General features: G+C 39.2%; 1 protein-coding gene across 1 annotated transcript in view; it reads right to left on the reverse strand.

Moving 5' to 3' along the window:
• Positions 1-19238, reverse strand: part of Sorcs3 (sortilin related VPS10 domain containing receptor 3) — a 609591-nt gene that overhangs the window by 265609 nt on the left and 324744 nt on the right. The window contains exon 4 of the mRNA XM_005063478.4: positions 15147-15305. Within this exon, the coding sequence (XP_005063535.1) occupies positions 15147-15305 (159 nt within the window). The remainder of the gene's footprint in view (positions 1-15146; positions 15306-19238) is intronic.

A 19238-nucleotide genomic window follows, 5' to 3' on the forward strand; every position in this document is an offset into this window, starting at 1 on the left:
CCTGTGTTAACATGCACTAGGTCAAGTCATCCCAAATCCTGGCATGGATGCACTAGGTGATGTCTGGCCCCAGCCTTTATTCTTTTCTGAGGACATGGCCCTGGTAGGTTCCACCAGTGCTCTGATGGCTAGGCTAACCCCACACCCATGCATTTACAGGGCAGTACTACCTTGACTCAGCAGGCTATGAAAACAAAAGGATATGAAGTTGGAAGTAATGTGTGTTGAGAAATAAGAAAAAACAGACACAGGAATGTATACCTATATGTATATAATAACACTACATATTTGCATATTTTAAGTTCTCAAAATTAAAAATTTAAAGGATATAATTTATCAAGTGTAGTATCTAGAAATAAATCTGACATAAAATTTCTAAGAGCTATAAGCTGAAAAGTGTAAAGCGTTACTGAATCAAAATGAAAGAAGCCCAAACAAATACAGTGAGTCCATGGAATAAAAGACTTGATATGTTTTAAATAGCAGGTCTTCTCCCATGGGCCTATATCTCCAATCCCAATAAAAATTCCAGAAGCAATCAGGGCAGGAAAAGAAAATGACAAATTGATTCTCAAATTTAAATGAAAATGCAAAGTACACCAATGGCCAAGAAATCAAGATAATGTGGCAATGGTGTCAAGACAAGCAGGCAGATTGATGGAATAGAACAGAGTTCAGAAATAGGTCTGTAAATATATGGTCAATTGATTTTTGACCGAAGTGTAGAATCAATTCGATGGAGAAAGAATAGTCTTTCCAACAAATGGTACCGGGAACAATTTAAATCCACATGCAGTAATAGTAGCTACAGTAATAATAAGCAACTTTGATCCAGAATTCATACAAAATTTGACCCAAATAATCCATGCATCCAAACATAAAATAAAGCTGTAATACAGAATAAAAAGCATAAAAATTATGTTATACTTAGATAAATATGTCTGTCTATAAAAACAGAAGCAGGATCCACATATGAAATAACTTACAAATCCAATTTCAACAAAATTATGAATTCTTCTTCACCGACAGGTACTCTTAACAGAATAACATGTGGAGCTATCATTAGAGAAAATGCTTCAAATTATATATTTCAGAAAGTATTTTTACCCAGCTATAGGAAGACTCCCAGTGTTTATTAAGAAAACAACCCGATTTTTTAAGTAAGAATGCTTTCAAAAAACACAGTATATAAATAGAAAGTAAGCATAAAAGTTTCTATTATCTGAAATCACTAGGAGAATGAAAATGAAACCTATAAGGAGACAGCTGTGCTCATCTATTCTGGAGATAAAGAGGATAAAGAGTCATGTTCCAATACTAGAATCTACAACAGATGCAATGTGTATGACCTTGCTAGTGGAGGCGAAACATACTACAACTTTACAATTTATCACTGTCTTTAATAATCAAAACTCCATCACTCCTAGATATTTATGTGGGAAAAAGAAAAGGATATTCCATAAAAACATATTTATTAATACAGTAGTCATTTTATTTTTGCCAGCTAAACCTGAACTCAGCCCTAATACCCAAATGCAAAACTGATAAACCAGATATAGTATAGCTATAAAATATGATATATAAAAGGCTAAGCTATCAATATATGCAATACTTACCTCAAAAACAATTGTAAGGAAAAGAAGCATTGCAGACAAGACTCCACTTTAACAATATCTAGGTGTGGAGTGAATTAATATCTAGTAACAGGAAACAAATCCCTTACCATGAATACGGCTGGAGATAGATAGAAGGAGTTTCCAAGGGGCACTTTGAATGATGAAACTTCTGTTCACAGCTTTGACCACTGTGATACTACATGGGGGCACTCATATTGACTTTATCAGATTTATGCAAGTTCAGTTTGTAAGCCAGTGGTACCTCATTAAAGTTATTTACAGAAACCAGAAGGTAACTAATAAAATAATCTCAGTTTTAAGTGATGTTTATGAGCATTGAGTCTTGCTTAACTCAAAGATATTAACTTTTCAATGCAATAACTAGATTAAACATTTTTCTTTTAATTATTTACTTTGGGAGAGAAGCAACCCTTGAGGGTTGGTTCTTGCCTGTCACCATGATGAAGCAGGGTCTTTCTTACTCTTTGTGTCCCTCTTCTCAACTTGGGGAACTTATAGCTGAGTCTTCCATCTCTCCCTCCTGTCTCACCACAAGAGTGATGGGATTACAGATGAACACAACCATATCTGGCTTTGGATACCATACCAGATTCACACAGCAAGTGCCTTTACCTACTGAGCTAACTTCCCAGGCCTTGATTTAATGTTCTGGAAGATAAGCCAACCCTTGCCATTAGTATATACTTTCATAACAGTCTAGTTTCTTTTTATAGTATTTCTTACAATTGACATCAGCTATTTACTTGATAAATGTTTGTGTGTACATGAGAACAGAGATGGTAGCAGTGTCCATTACTGGATCTCCGGGAATGTGGTCAGTGCCCAACAAGCATTTGTTCAATGTCATGTGCTTGACTTGGCTGATGCATGACGTAAGGGTGTTATTTTTCTTTCTGGTTTTAGCTTTTGTTTCCATTGTCATCGTTCCCACCAGAGACAGAACCCAAGGCCTCACAGAGGCTCAGCACACATTTGGTCACTGAACCACACCCTCAAGCAAGAATAAGTTTTTCATATTTTCAACGATGTGCAACAACAGATAAAACATGGCTTCTGGTCTCTTTCCTTCTTGTTCCTATTCATTTTTCCAGTGTTAATCTGGAGGAAGAAGTCCTTTCGAAACTTTAAAAAATTTGTTAGGCTCTGACATCAAGAAATAAGTGATCTGGAAAGAAAAGGAGACTGGAGTTGTGACATACTTTTCAGTTACTTCTAATGATTCAGCTGTGGTATCTATAATAGAGAAAATAATCTCTGCTTTTTTTTTAACCTGAGCACTAAATTGTCATTTTCAGCATACAAAAAGAAAATGGAATTGTCCATAGCCAAGAGCATGTCACGACTATGCCCAGTTGCTCATTGTGAGTGCTCCCTGAAGGGATTCAACCCTCTGGTCAGATTCCCAGAGACCATCAACGCCAAGAGAAACTCTCAAGACAGGACTCTGCTACCTGTCAGCATCTTAATTATGAGAACTTTCAAGTCCAATATTAGAGTCCACCAGTGTTCGAAGATAGAAAAGTTAATATATATCTTTTCCGTCATCCATTCCCTAGCTGCCTACTACAAAGCTTCAGGGTTACAGGCCTGGTATCTCCACCAGGCACTTCAAATTAAAAAGTCTCCATTTTAAAAAGCCTGTTTCAATAACTTACTCAGACAGCTACTGCTGGCAGCTGCCTCCGGCACTCAGAGAAGCCAAGGGAGGGATGGGGCAATATGTCAGAGAAACTACTAAAGGAGGACTAGACACAAAAGCAGGATTATACCCTGTATTATACCCCTGGGCAACAGTGTCCCTCCAGGGGTCTCCTCTCCACGACTCGGTGCTTTGGGGAAACAAGATTCTCCTTTGTCAGGAATGGAATGTACCAGGGGTGCAGCCCGCAGCCTAAGGCAGTCAGAACATAGGATCGATTACATCCTTTGAGGTCTTGTGTTGATCAGGGGTAGCCTTCACCCCCTCTCCTGTGACTTACAGGCAAACACTAAGTCAGATTCTATTTCGAAATTACTCTCAAATGTGTCTCCTTGCTTTTCAATTATTTCCTTTATCTCTTGCCAGAAGCCACTTAAGATCTTTAGGTATTCTAAATGCTAAGAAAATTTTAGGTTCCTCTACCAGTTTTTCCCCAATGTGCAGTATAAAGTGGTGTTATTCAGATTTTGTACTGACTTGACAAACACATGAAAGAAACAACGTAAAGAAGACGATTTCCTTTTGAACCACATTTTCAGCTCAGGGTCACTGGCTCCATTAATTCTGGACCTGTGGATAAGAAGAACAAACATGGCAAAAGGCTGTGAAGACACACAACCGCTGGCCTTGTGGCAGGCAGCAAGCAGGAACCAGTAGAGATCTGGGACAATTTCTATCTCTCAGGTGCATGGAAGGCAGACCCTTCTTAAAGCTTGAGTTTTGTTCAGCTCTAATCCCACAGGTAAAGATTGTCTAGGGAAGCTTCTTCGAGAAACTTGTCTTTGGTTTGAAGAATTGTGTTTGTTTGCTCATATGGTCTGTGTGTGTGTGTGTGTGTGTGTGTGTTGCACATGTTTATAAGGGCATGCACATGTGCACATTCAGGTACCTGTGCGTATAAGTGTGAAGTCCCAAGAGGTAGATGTCAAGAAGCCACTAGTTACTCTCCATTCATCTTTTGAGATCAAGTCTCCCACTGAACCGGGTGTTACCTCATTGCCTAGTCTGGCTGGCCAATCAGCTCCAGGGATGCAGCTATCACTCCTCACCCTTCCAGAGCCTTGGGTACAGATGAGTGCTTCTGTGGGCAGCTTTTACACAGGTGCTGGGGATCTGAACTCTGGTCCTCATGCTAGCACCACAAGTACTTTACCCAATGAGCCATCTCTCCCGCCCTGCTTTGAATTTTGAAAATTTAAACAGAGCTATCTAGATGAAGAAAGGAGAAAGCCTTTTAGAGAAAAATCACACACCAAACGTTTTGGTGTAAAACTAGAGGAAGTATTCCCGGGTGCCTGAGTAGTTGTATAAAGGAGATAGAAAATTAAAACTCCAATTACAACAGTCTCCATGGTGAACTGAAGACTTCTGCTGCATCCTGCAAGCTAAGAGAAAGTTAATGATGTATTTTAAGATGACCTGGAACACATTCAGGTCAACTAAACGTTTTTTCTGTAACTCCTGACACAGCTTAGGATCTGCCATCATTTTCAGACACAAACGAAGAACAAAAATAAAATACCAAGAGTAAAACCAGGTGGTTTTACAAGCAAATGTCCATAATACATAAGTAAACATTCGTCTCACCCATCTTTGAATTCTTTTCCTTTTCCAGTGGCCTTCAAGGTCTAGGTATCACCAGTTTTTTTTTCTTGTCATCTTCATGACATGGGATCCTGAATATTATTCACCAATATCTGTTGCTCATTGGCTAAAGGCTATTAAACGCTATTCCCTGGTATTAATGCCCAGCACTGCTATAGCAGGCTGTCCATAGGGTTGCTTGGCAGTCAAAAGCTTTGGGGAAAGCCCTCAGAAAAAATAAATGCAAATATTGGCTGTCAAAACTGGTGGGAGCACAGAGGATGAAAATATTCAGTCTACAAGCAAAACATCAATATTGTTAACTAAAACTGGATTTCTCATGGAAATCAGTGATGGAGATAAGTGTTTCATTCTTGTTAATAAGGGGTTAAATTAATTTGTAAATATGCTTCAACTGTGGGCATGTGGATTACATGGAGAATGAAAGTCACAGGAAGACTGTTTTGTGTCTTACGTCTACAGAACTGCCACCATTATAGTACACGCCACAGCCTCCTGTGTTGAAACCCTGATCTTGACTGCTTGCCACTAGCTAGTTAGCATCCCAGTTCAGTGCTTCTGTGGAGCCCCCATTGGTAGCCTCACCCTGGTTGGGAGCCGGTTCCTCCCCATCTCCCACTCCCACCACATTCTGCTCAGACAGAATATCAATCTGCTCCATCACACATCTCTCTTGCTCTTTTGAGTAGATGGAAATGGAATGGATAGAATTTCTCTCCACCTAATACTTCCTGCCTTGATTAAAGCAGAAATACAGACAAACACTCACCTGTTTTCTCATTCCATTCTAGTCCTACTCCTCTGCAAAGACCAGGTCCTCTGTTCCTTGCTATGAATCAAAGAGTTCTGGACTTTTCTCATCAGTTCTCAGGAGGGCAATATGCATGCTTGTATTTGAAGTAAAAAGCCAATCCTCTATAATTTAATTTTCAACTCTCACATTAAACTTGCCATTCTTCACATAATCAGTGTGATAAACGCAGAGTCAAACTTCATCTTCCTGACATTAACACACGTCAGTACTTCAAATGCAAACAATTGTGACATTCGGCTTTACAAAAATCACCAAGAGCACCAACTCCTCTTAATTAAGACATTTAAAAGTTGCTTTTGTTATGTTTAATGAATGATATATTATACTACAGTGAAACATGCAGCAATACAAATACTTCACAATGCTTCCAATTAAGGCTCACTTTACTTATGCCAATTGACAACACTAGTGTTCCACACTTCATTCAGTTTGTGAATTGTAAATGAACTGGTTGGTGAAAAGGGTGCTTCTTTTCTAATGAGTTTGGTAATCAAGGCATCTATTTTAATTTCAAATTGGATAGATTGGGAGAAATTGCTAGACTAAATGACTGATACTAATTAGAATTATAAAAATATTCATCATGCCAGGGAATTAACATGGGGGTCTGATTTTTCTTACATTTGCATATTGCTTGAATTTTGGGGGAAAATCTTGACAAATTGTCTTCTCTTTAGCAAATTGAACAAACACTATATCTGTTTTAGCCCTTCTTTTCATTTAGAACATAATACATATTCATGATTTGTAAATGAAGCTAAATGATTTCAACTTCCATCTTCATTACCATATTAAAGATGTTGTCTCCATAAGCTTCCTTTAAAACCTTAGATCATAGCGTTATCTCTTTAAATGGCAAATAATTTACCTTAATCTATACATTTTTTTTTTGGTTTTTCGAGACAGGGTTTCTCTGTGGCTTTGGAGGCTGTCCTGGAACTCACTTTGTAGACCAGGCTGGCCTCGAACTCACAGAGATCTGCCTGCCTACCTGAAGATTTTAACAAATCAGTGAAAGGAAATCTAAGTAGACACCCCACCCTATTTCATCAACCATACAACTACCTTGTTGACTTTTCCTCTCTAGGAAGAACTTGGCCCCGCGTCTTATAATTGGGAAGTGGTTTAACAGATTCTTTTCCTATACATTTTACTTTGATAAGTGCCATCAACTGAGAAACAAGCCAGAGGAACCTTCGATTTCATTGAAGGTTTAGCTGCAGCAGAACTGATTATGTTGTGTCTTGATTGCAAAATTCATTGTAACTAGGGTCTTGTGTAAACTTGCCCATGCTGGACATCTGTGCTAAGGCCACTAGAATGTTGTCAACCTGTCAACCTACAAGGGAGAATGAAGTGATGGTGGATATACCACAGTTGGACCCAGAAAGTAGAGAGTGGGTCTAGCTCTGCACCCTTGAACAAGTTAGTGTCACATTCAAGAGACTTCCATACATCTGTAATTTAGAAATCAATATATACTAGCAGACTCCTAGAAGAACTTGATACAATCACGTACATAAAAGACCAGTGCTCCATAAAGAGAAGGTAACTTGGGATATACATCTCCATTTCCAGGGAATGCCCAGATGTCTGACTGCTAGTAATATAACGTGGGCCATGTAAGAGTTATGAGGAATGAGACTCAGTACAATGACTCCACTCCTTGGATGCAACAGTATTTGTTTCCACTAGAGCTGTCAAATCAAATAAGCAAATACTAATTAAATTTTGGGATACAGCTGGAATATTCTTCCAAAACACTATCAGAATAAATCACTTCCTTAGCATCTCTCTATAGTTTGGTGCCTTCTAAATAACAAAGACTCTATTTGTATCGGAGTTGTAAATAATATAGATTGAGCTTATATCCAACAAGAGTACAGTTTTTCTTGGGAGAAAAAGAATCATTTCTACAGCTTCACAGTTCTAAAGGGATCATAGTGAAAAAACAAACCTAGAGGGAAGACAGACTTCAGGCTTCGTACATTCTTAAGTCAGGGAACTTTTCTTCTACAACATAGTGCCCCTGGTGAATGGTTTTACACAACTATTTCAACTGATTTCACCTAAATCAACCCTATTCACACCTGAAGCCCTTTCTTAGAGTTGCCTTATTCTTGGTATGTATGAACTCTACCTGGAAGATTACCTTTCAGACACTTTTAATTTTGAAGGAAATCTGATGGAACCAGACAAAGTCTGGAAAACAAATTCAGTTTGAAACTACTACAAACACCATTTCATCACTAACAAACCCCACTGATGTTTGAGAATGTTTCTTCCCACTTTAGTTTAATTTTTATCACTACACCTTTTATTCTGTGAGAGCCAGGCATGTTTACAATGAAATACCACCACATCAACATATACACCCTCCTCCAGCTCTTCATATCCCCCTTGCACCCTCTTGAGTTTTTACATAACAGTCCATTAAGGCCAGTTAGCAGTATCTAAATGTGCCTGTGTATGGGAGCATCAACTGCATTATGGGACATTTACCAGTGGCCACATCCTCAAATCAGGGAAGCTTGACTCTCTGTTTCCCAGTAGCTATAAACTGCCAATTGCTCCTCAGTGAAGGAGTGGAATGTGGGGAGCATCTATGCTGGAATTTGGCTTCTGAATGAGCAGGCTGTTTGCCACCATGCTTTGACAACTATAATTTAATTTCCATCGCTAACCCTGGATTAATCTTCACAAAAGAAGAGAACTGGAACCAAGTCCTATTGTTACAGTTTTAAAATCTAAAGTGCCCCCTTCCTTTCTTTTCTTCCTCTATTCCTCTCCCATCCCTTCCTTTCTGTATTCCTCCTTACGTCTTCCCTTCTCTTTCCTTCCTTTTCCTGTCTTATCTGTTGCATGCTCATATTCAAAAACTACTTTTTAACAATGTATTATTACACACCTGTATATTTGATTAATAAAACACACACACATATATATACATATAGCCTAAATGTATAGCTACAATACCACATGCTATCATCACTGAATTAATGGTTTTATATTGGCCATCCAGTGCATTAACTATAAAGTTTCTTCATGTGGAACATTTGCTGTCTTTCTACCCATTTTGTCCATTATAAATGGTTTTGATAAGTATTATTAAACCTAAAACTTCATGGCATTGTTTCATTGTATCAAATTATGAATATGAGTATTCCTCATGGTAGATTTATCAAGGTATTTTCCAGCAAGAAAAAAATCACTTGCATACCAATAGATACTATTTCAGGGTAAGAATCTCACTATAACTGTGCCAGCACTGGTCTAGAAAGCAATGGATCTTTACAAATGAAAGTTGGTGAATTTCAAATGGACATTTTTGAAAATTTCCTCAAGAATACTCTAGATCTGCTGGGCCAGATCAACATCAATAAATGCTGCATTTGGTGTAGTCTAATTCCCTATATTTGTTTACACTAGCTGTTTCTCCTTAAAGCATGTCTTCTTCTCTTCCGTTTCCCTTACTTGCATCCTTCTAAACTTTCTTTTGAGGAATATGTCTTTTGTCTGTTCTATCATAAGTGTAACCAGCTGAAAGTCATCTGCATAATACATTAGAAACTGATCTGACAGCAGTCCCTGCAGAGGGCATAAGGTAGTGAGGAGAAAGGCAGACATGGCATTATGAGAGTCAGTGGTGTTTCCTGAACAGAGATCTGGATTCGTGGGGATACTGTTTATTCACTAGACTCAAAACATATTTCTCTGAATGTAAATCATTATTTAATTTAAAACTTTCCATTCGTGATCCTCATATTAAAAACCACGTAATATCACACCAGAGTGAGTAGTTAAAGTGCAGGCAGAAAGTAGGGGATGAATAAAAGATATTGTCTGGACAAGAGGACGAAAGTTTAAGGACACAGAGGGACTAGCAGAATCCCTGAATTCAAATAGAGTAGAAATAGAGGGTGAGTGTGTAGGTAACAGTGTTGAGTCAGGTAACAACATGAGCACACAGGATCAGCACATACATACACACATGGTCAGTCTATGAGCAAGCAGGCAGAAGAATACAGAAAAGGATAAAAGTTGCATTTCCTAGTGTTCCTGTAGCTAAAGCCACCTCTAAAGACTATAAATACACCATGGTTAAATTTCTACCATGGGAGAAGAGTCATTATTACTCATCTAAGTGTTGTATAGCAATCTCCTGTGAGTTAAAGTATTGCTTTCTGGAGAGAAACTTCAGAAAACTCAGGAAGTAAACAACTCCTAAGTCTCAGGAAGCCCCTGAAACTGATAGTAGGTGAACAGGGTACCTTAATCCCCAAATTTATTTAATCAGTAAAGACTGATGAGAAGACTCAGGCCAGACCAGTTTCCTGGAAAACACTCTGACCAACTGAAGTACATGCAGTTATTCAAGGGATGAAGATTTTGTGGTTCACCACCTATGCTAGGGTGTGCTTCTCAGTGATGTAGCTGCCCCCAGGTTGTCCATGCTCCTGCAACAAACCCCTCACCCTTATTCTGCAAGGATCAAAGTGAGCTCATTGATTCCTCAAGTGGAAGTGACAATACTGAACTTGTAATTGTGCTGAAGGTTGTTCTGAGTTAATTACATTCTTGTGAGCATTAACACCTGGAGGTTGTTACTAAATGGAGGTACCCCCTGCACCACCATGGCAGAATCGATTACATTAAGCCAGTGTTACCACTCAAAATTCAGCTCAGATGGATTGATGAAAACCTCTGAATTCCACAGGGTATCATGAACTGTGTCGTTCACTCCCTAGGTGGCTGCCCATGAACCGTGACACAGTGGGTACAGCTCCACTGCACTGATGGAAATGCTGTGCAAACAATGGCACCTGTAACAGGTGACAAGGTTAATGGGTCTTTCTTTCTCTTAAATGATACACAAATGATTTCATGAGAGGTAGATGCAATGAAAAATACCATTTTTCCTTTAAATAAAAAAAAGGTGTCTTTTGGTCTATTTCTATTCCATGGATGACAAGCTTCAAAACCATGGCCATCCCCCAGTTAATCCTCATCAGCTTTATCCCCAACAGATGCAGAGACACAAAGCCTGTTTCTGCCAGTGGCTACTGAGGAAGTTATCATCACCTGCTAATCCCAAAGGATCTGAATACAATTACATTTTAATCTGAGGGTTTAGACTGAGAATATAAATGAAAGGCACAGCTTCATTTGTATCCAGCATTCCAGAAGCACAACTTTAAATTTCATTTTGAATTTTGAGGCCCTGCACAACACAGCTATCATTTAATTCAACAGGACCTGTGCCTGACCTGGCATAGCAACCACAGGTATGGTCCAATCAGCAAAGCCTACACTGGACATGCACTGGAACTTACATTTCATAGCATCGTCATACCTAAAGCTGCATCAGCATCTCAAACAGCTCCTCAATCCATCAGCTACTATTCAGCTGATAAGAGGTGATCCAGAAAACCTGCCATTCACTACATAGAAATACTAACTCTGGGAAAGTGGTAGATACATTAATTGCCTTGATTTAATCAATAGACTAGGTGTATACATATTTAGATTCACACTGTGCTATAATTATTAATGGATTATTGATCAATTAAAATCAGGGTGTTTGGATATAACTTGGTTGGTAGATGCCTGTCTTGCATACATGAAACCCATGTATTGAACCCCAATCACATTAATTAATAAATATAATTTATACTCAGAAAGTATCATATTAGCAGGGATTAGGGATATGCCTCAATGGGTAAAGTGTTTGCTGAGTACTCAGTCTCAAGTAAAAAGCTCAATATGACTTAACATGAAAGTGGGGTGTGGCCACAGGTCATTTGTAAACTTAGCTGTGGGTGGGTAGGGGTATGGAAACATCGGAGGATCCTCAGAGCTCAGTGAACAACCCATCTAGCAGAAATGGTGTATTGCAGGTTCCGTGAAGAGATCTTGTCTTAAAAATAAAGTGGAGAGCAATTGAGGAGGCATTCCTTTGGTCATGGTGTAGACAAACACACACACAAACACAGACACACACCCAGGAGAGAGATTGGGGATCTCCTTAGTTTCATGCCAGCTCCCAATACTGTAGCAGTTAATTTTCATTACTTTGGTTAGCGTTTAGGGAACTGCTTTTCAGGTTGAAACTGTCAGCAATTCTAGATGAGGATAGCCCCAGAGTGCCTGAATACAATGGAATCTTAAATCTCTTTGGATTCTTCATTTCTGGACTCCAAAGCAAGCTGCATTTGTTAATTTCTTCTTGCCACAAAGATAAATAGTCATAGAGGCTTTGCAACCCTGATCCTCATGCAGAAACATGGCTATTTTTAACTCTCCCCCACAATGAGTGAGCCCCATGCCAGGGGGTTATGCATCTGTGAGCACAAAACAGGTGCCCATTTTTTAAAGAAGCACACTGAGCCCCTTGTCAACCCGAGGTATGTTTAGATATGCAGCTTTCTATAAAAGGAGGACAGCGCTACTTCTACAAGCCCCAGTCTTCAAAATCGACCTCACACTCTTTCAAAAGTTCTATTTTAGTAAGATAGTACTGGGCCTTCCAGCTAATCCCAAAAGAACACAATGTAAACTGTTTTAGCTATAAGTGGGGAAACAGGCTGGTAGAAAGATGTAACCTGTTCCTTGCCCAACGACACAATGGCCCAAAAAAAGGAAGCCGGCTTGCAAGACAAGAGAGGGAATGGAAGTAGCTTTGCTTTTATCGTTTCCATGTCGACAGCTATGAATTACTACAGCCTTTGATTCTTTCAACCTCAGAGCTTGATATAAAATGCCTCCAAAGATTCCTGTTGCCAAGAATGAATCCTGAGTGTTTCCTAAGTACCGAGGCCTTTCATTTCAAAATGCAAGATGGTAGGAGAGTCTGCAGGGAGGCCACAGCAGGAGCTGGCAAAAAGAATTAGGACTGAGTGGAAAGCCCAGCATGCAAGAAGCAAAGCAACTGGTCAAAAGACCCAGCCATGCTCCTCTGGAAGTAGAAACGATTTTGAAGGAAGAGGCAAAGCCCTCATGTTTTTTTCCATCAGTGTTTTTTTTCCCAAATTAGATCCACTAGCAAGTCTTATGCAGCTTTGGGGTGTCACTTTGAAAAGTAAAGCAATTGGATATCATCCCTTTAAAATATCATTCAATTAGATCTTTTGTAATACATACAACGTAAGGAGATAGCCTTACTGATTCTAAAGAAATTGCTAGCGCATTTCATCAAAGGCACAATAATGGAAACATCGATTCACTCCTCACCACAAACATCTCCCTTTGATGCTGCAGTTACCTTAATGCCAGCACTTTTCATTTTCTCTAGAAGAAAACAGCTGCCTCCATGCATTCACATCAGAGAGAACTCTAGCCTGAAATAACACATTTGTATATCAATCCCAGCTACACTGGTATCTTCATTTGCTACAGCAGAGCATCACTCTTCTAGACTCTGTGCCACTGAACTACCACCCAAATTAAAGAAAAATCTCCCCTGCATCCCAGATAGCCAGGGAGAGATGTTTTATGCCACCCCTTCAAATGTTGCTAGGTGTTGCTAGGCTTCATGTCATTCCTCACGCCATTTATTCAAAGGAAGAATGGGCACATAGTTGTTAGAAGCCAGAGGTCTGAAGAACAGTCAGCCACTTTCTGCAGAATATGTCAACAAGAAAAAGTACCAAAGGAATAATATATCTGGAAATGTGCAATGTGATTAGGAAAATCTATCAACACCCACTGCCATGTTACACATATTTATCCTAAGTGAAAAAAAAATAGTCAAGTCTGAGAAGATTTTGAAGGCATTAGCTCCACAAGTATACCCCATGAGCAATGCCCCTGAAATTCTTGGTGCTGTGGAAATGGAGGAAAAGGACACTCGGGATAGACATACTGCATTTGCTTTATCGATGCCTTGGTGTGAGGGGTCTGTTGCCTCTAACCTAGCTCGCCTCTGTTAAAATACACTTTAAGTGCTTTGGACTTCATCTAAATGAATTACCATCCAACCGTTTTAACAACATACAAGTAATTTATTTTTCTTTCACTATAGCTTCAAATTTTCTGGCTACACTAAGCATCTAAACTCACAGACTGTCTGACATTTGGCTAAGTCTTTCATACAATATCCACTTGATGCCATGAAAGAAACATATTTGCAATGGCTTTTGCTCTGCAAATGTCATGTGGGGGTCCTTAGGGGACTGCATGGAGCACCTGGTGCTCACCATGAGGTTCTGCTAACGAGAGATATAAAGGTTATGTTGAAGTTATTGTTTAAAGGTGCTGACATCACACACATTCACAGTCACATATTTACAACAGATTCTGAAGAGCAACTGTTTTGGGTCCTTAGGGAGCAGAGAGAAGAAACTATTCCAGTTGGGCTATTCCGTGACTATCTCTATGCAGGACAGTTCTTGCAATTATCTTTTCCCTTTGACTGACTGATCCATAATATTATTGTATAGTAGCTGGCATATGTACTAAGGTCCTATGGGAGAAGGAAATATAATGAAGAATAATCTAGTCTCTGTTATGAGATGTAAGTTGAACAAACATAATAGGTTTGGTTCTGCAGCATTTAAACAGCCATTCGACCATGAATTCACCTAGCAGATATTCAGCAATAAAGCAAAATGGTATATCCAGAATGATGGATTAGGAAAAGGAAATTACCAATGCTGTAGCCCAGCTTCTTATGTTGCAACTAAATTAGAGAATACAGATGAGAGCTACCAATCATGGGTAAAGATCAGGAGTCCTATTTAAGAGATGCTGAAGTTTCTGAACTATATAAAAGATATTGTTAGATACACATGGATTTTAGGGCTTAAAGGAAAGGTCTCTGGGGGCCACTACACCTTTAACTTATTTTCAAAAAATAAGAGACTTTTTTGAAGCTTCCCTTACACTCATAGAGAACAAAACTACACCAAAATTTCACCAAATCAAAACAGCAGTGAATGATGGAATGCACCTTACATACAGAAACTGACAATGGCCATTCAGATTCCAGCTCCTCCAGCTCCAAGATGGAAGAGTAGGGACAAGAACATTGGTTTCATGTACCTTTGTTTACAGTTGTCATCATAAAACCATAATAATGGTTCCCTTCTTACTGATCTCACAGGGGAAAGTAAAGTAATTAAATGTTAGAGAAAGTCATTATAAGACTATGAAATGAAAGATAAATATTGCCAATGCAATACATATGTATACATATATTCAAACACACACACCTGCCCCTATATGCTTTGACATAAAGAGTAAGAAGATAAAGTTCATTGCCAAAGACAAAACCAACACGGTTGGAATAATGAAATATCACCAATCTCCTCTAAAATGTGAGCCGAGCAAACAAGCGCTTTCCACAGAGAAGGACCTGGGAGACAACGTATAAACACAAGCAGTGTTTTTTCACCTTCTGATCCAAGCTGTAGGCCAGCACCCAGTCCTCCTGCTTAGGATGGAAGAGCAGGCTCTGGATGTAGAATGTGAGCCGGTACTTCTGGTAAGTTGCCCCTTCGTCCGAGCTGATCAATATACTGCTCTCCATCTCAGGGTCACTGAGAAGCATGATCTAATGAAGAAGATAAAGACAGCATTAGCAGGGTAGGATGAACATATAACACACACAGTCCTGTTTTCCCCAGATTTACTGAGCTGAAGTAGGGTGTGAGACTGGGGTCTACATACAAAAGGAGGTTTCATCTCAGACTACTACCATCTTTGAAGTGATGAGTGCATGTAAGATGATCATCCATCCTTTGATCAATGTTCCCTTTAGAGGTGGGAAGGACCATCGCCTCCTACGATCTTACACTTTCTTTGCTCTGCTCATTCTGAACTATGACTAAAACCTGTGTCAATGATACCTTTGTTAGAGAAATTTTTCAAAGTACAAATCTACAGAGGTCCGTTAGAAAATCCTGCTGCCCTAGGGTTGACACCCAAGCCAAGTAGACAGAAATGGGATGATCCAAAGTCTTTGTCATCAGAAAGGGCAAGTTTGCATCTTCACAGTTTTATGCTTATTGTGGCATGGAAACGTGCTTCATGGGGAAACAGTTAAACTGTGGAAGCCTTGGTTTCTTCAATATAACTAGAGTGTCTTTAAACAAATGGTATATCTTTTATTTGTTTGTGTTTGTTTTCTATTTTAACTTTTTATTAATTCTTTGTGGATTTCACATCATGCATTTTGATTCCTCTCCTTTCCCTGTCCCTTGCATCTTCCTTCTGTCATTGCAACACACTCCACCAAGATAAAGTAACATTTAAAAGAAAAAGAAAAGAAAAACCTCATCCTGGAAACTATAGTGCAACACAGTGAGCCACACAATATACTCTTTAGTCCATACATCTTACTAGCAAGTGACCATTGCAATGAGTCATTGTTCTGGTTCCAGGCCTTTGGTTTCTGCTACACTATACATACTAGCTCCTCACTTGGACTTCTCTTAAATATCCTGTTGTTGCACTGTGTCTGCCATCAGACAGACAGACCCTGACACTCTTTTGTATTGGCAACTTTCTCCATCCTTCCTGAAGCAATCTCTTTCTGGAACACCACACTCATCTGATTCTCCTTCTTGGCTTTTGGACAGTGGACTTTACTAGATTTTTCATTTGAATGTGATTATGTGATTATTCACCAGCCTTGTCTTTTGACCCTCTCTCTTACTCTCTAACTACTTTCATTCTCTATTTCTGTCCTTGTTTTCAGTTGACACCTTCCTAGAATACTCATACATTAAGATGAGTGTCAAGCATCCCAGACTTGATCTCAGATGCAGGCCTGTAAACTCAGTTATCTGCAGTTGTCTGCTTTGATATTCCAGAAATACCTAGAATACCAAACACCCCATAGAGGTGTTTCAGGTCCCTTCATTCTCAGCCCAGTCAGTATTTCCACTGTCCGTCCATACAAAGCCGTGTATCAGAACTGATCCTTGACTTCATCTCCCATTTACCTCCTAAATTCAATCTGTGTGTGTGTGTGTGTGTGTGTGTGTGTATGCTTGGTGGGTATGCCCAGTCACTTACATGCAGAAGACAGACATTAAGTATCTCTTGAATTGATTTTCCACCCTATGTTTTGAGACAAGGTTGCTCATTGAACAGAAATCTCACTATTTTTGATAGGCTGCCTGGCCAGTAAACTTCCAGAATCCTTCTGTGTCCCCTTTACCAGGACTGGAGTTACCAGACATACGCAGTCAGGCTGGGATTTTATGTGGTTATTTTACTAGTGAAACATACCTCTAACACTGCCTTCTGGATTGACTTCCTGTGGAACCCCAACATTGTATCTATTTTCTCCTTGATTGCTGTTATTTTTAATAGTAAGAAAAATGACTCAGCCAAAAATTTCTGAGTTGCTATTGTCTGCAGAGTGACTGAATGAGCAAGTGTTTCTATTCCCTACTAAAATTCTACCCATTTTGGTGTCCTGCCGACTATTCTTCAGGCTAGTGTTACCACATAGTGTAAACCATGTGCAACCACACATATTGTAAACCATAGAGACTGAATGCAAAACAAATTAAACCACCCTCCCCACAAAATACAACTTTGTCTATACTTTGGAAAATAAACTATTAACTACCACAATTTTTAAAAGCAAGCTTTAAACGGGCCCTTTAACTGCTGAGATTCACAATTCTCCCTCAGCTTCTAGCATAAGCTGTTGCTTTTATTCAAATGTTTGCTTTGACATAATTGAGATAAGTCATCATTAGTCATCATAACTAGTCTCATCATATCGCACGGTATCTAGCCAATGGGTTGGCCTTGTAGTATGCAAGGAAATCATTTTCCCTGGTTCTAAAAAATTAAATTGCTTATTTTATGCAGGAATAAAAAACTTCATGCCAATGATTTTAATTAGAAGACAAGGCCACCATCCTAATGGTCTTTATTTTATAACTAACAAGTTATAATATTCTATATAAAGTTTGCCATGAAGTATCTTGCACAATGGCTTCTCTTCCTCTAGCTCTGTCTCTTTCTCTGTGTGTTCATATTTGCACACATAAGTACACTCTGGATACACAGACACATAGAGGTGTACATACAAACACTAACACATGCACAGAACCTGCATTCACATACATGTATACATATAAAAATGAATTTAGGAAGTATAGTTCAGTGGTAGTGTCTGGCTATAGAAATCAATGTACATATAATAAGGCATATTGACAGGGTATAGTGGTTTTATAGAGCTTCTGTTTGCAAGAGTACAATTTTATTGCAACCTTTCTCTGACATTCTCTTCAGAAAACCTTTTATATACTTGGATATCAGCAGCTATGTCTCTTTCCTGGCTCAGATGTCTCAATCTTGCTTTCTGAGAAGAATAAAAGGAAGGGAAATACAGACCTACATTGTTAACCAGTGCTAAATATTTCACCTGATATTTTATCTAAACTACCCATAAATCTCAGGAATTAAGTAGGATTATTAGCATTTTACACACAAGGAAACTGAGGCTCAGAAGGAAGGTAATTTTCTCAATTACCCTGAACTATTGTGATCCTGCCAGCTTCACAAAACACACACAGAGTCATCAGCGCTTTCTTAAAACCTGACTAGGCAATTCACTACGGATATAAAAGTAACTTCAAGAAACTCCTTAAGAGCAGAGTTCTCTTTCTACCTCTGACCTGGAGGACAAGAACTCAATAAGAAAAAAGTACATGTTACATGTTGGTGCTGAGATAGATAGATAGATAGATAGATAGATAAATAAATAAATAAATAATAAAAAAGCAGAACATAGTATTAACATAAGTAAGAGAAAATGCTGTGTCCCAAGTTAAAGCCTCATGGTAAACTATGCCTTATACAACATTATGCCAAATATATGGGCAAAATAATGTCATGCCACACAAATTTTATTGTTAAATGATGATTTCCATCCAAAGTTCTGTGGGGTTAGAGCATTAAGGGAGGTAATGGGAGAGGTACAGAAAGTGGAAATGGCCCTGTCAAACTGAAAGCATGCCTTGTGCCTCGGAGGAATTTTTAACAGCATTCCAATGAAACAACCCATAGACCAGGTATTTGTGGACTAGCCACAAGACTCTTGGTGAAGGTGAGGGAGACTGTCTCTGCAGAAGCAAAGGACCATAGATAGGGTCCCTTTCTTCCAGTGAGTGAGCTGCAATGTGAGCGGCAGTGGGGGCTGGAAAGGCGTTTGTGCATTCTGTGTCTGCACCATTTTGAGGGTGCACAAGGGGCAAGGATCTCAGTGGGGGGTTTTGTTTTGTCTTGCTTCCTTCTGCCCTGATTGGTTATCCAGGTTATCCTTACATAAAATTTGCACTGGGGAACTGGGCACCGCGATTCATTCCTACAAGCCCCCACTTAGAAGACAGAGGCTGGAGGATCAGGAGTTCACGGTCACTCATGATTACAGAGTGATTGAGGCCAGCCTGGGCCAGGGAAACACCGTCTAAAAACAAAAACAAGCAAGCAAACAAAAAACAGATGTGCAGTGGGAAGGGAA

This window comes from Mesocricetus auratus, unplaced genomic scaffold (assembly GCF_017639785.1).
Source record: "Mesocricetus auratus isolate SY011 unplaced genomic scaffold, BCM_Maur_2.0 Super-Scaffold_4256, whole genome shotgun sequence".
NCBI classification, from domain to species: Eukaryota; Metazoa; Chordata; class Mammalia; order Rodentia; family Cricetidae; genus Mesocricetus; species Mesocricetus auratus.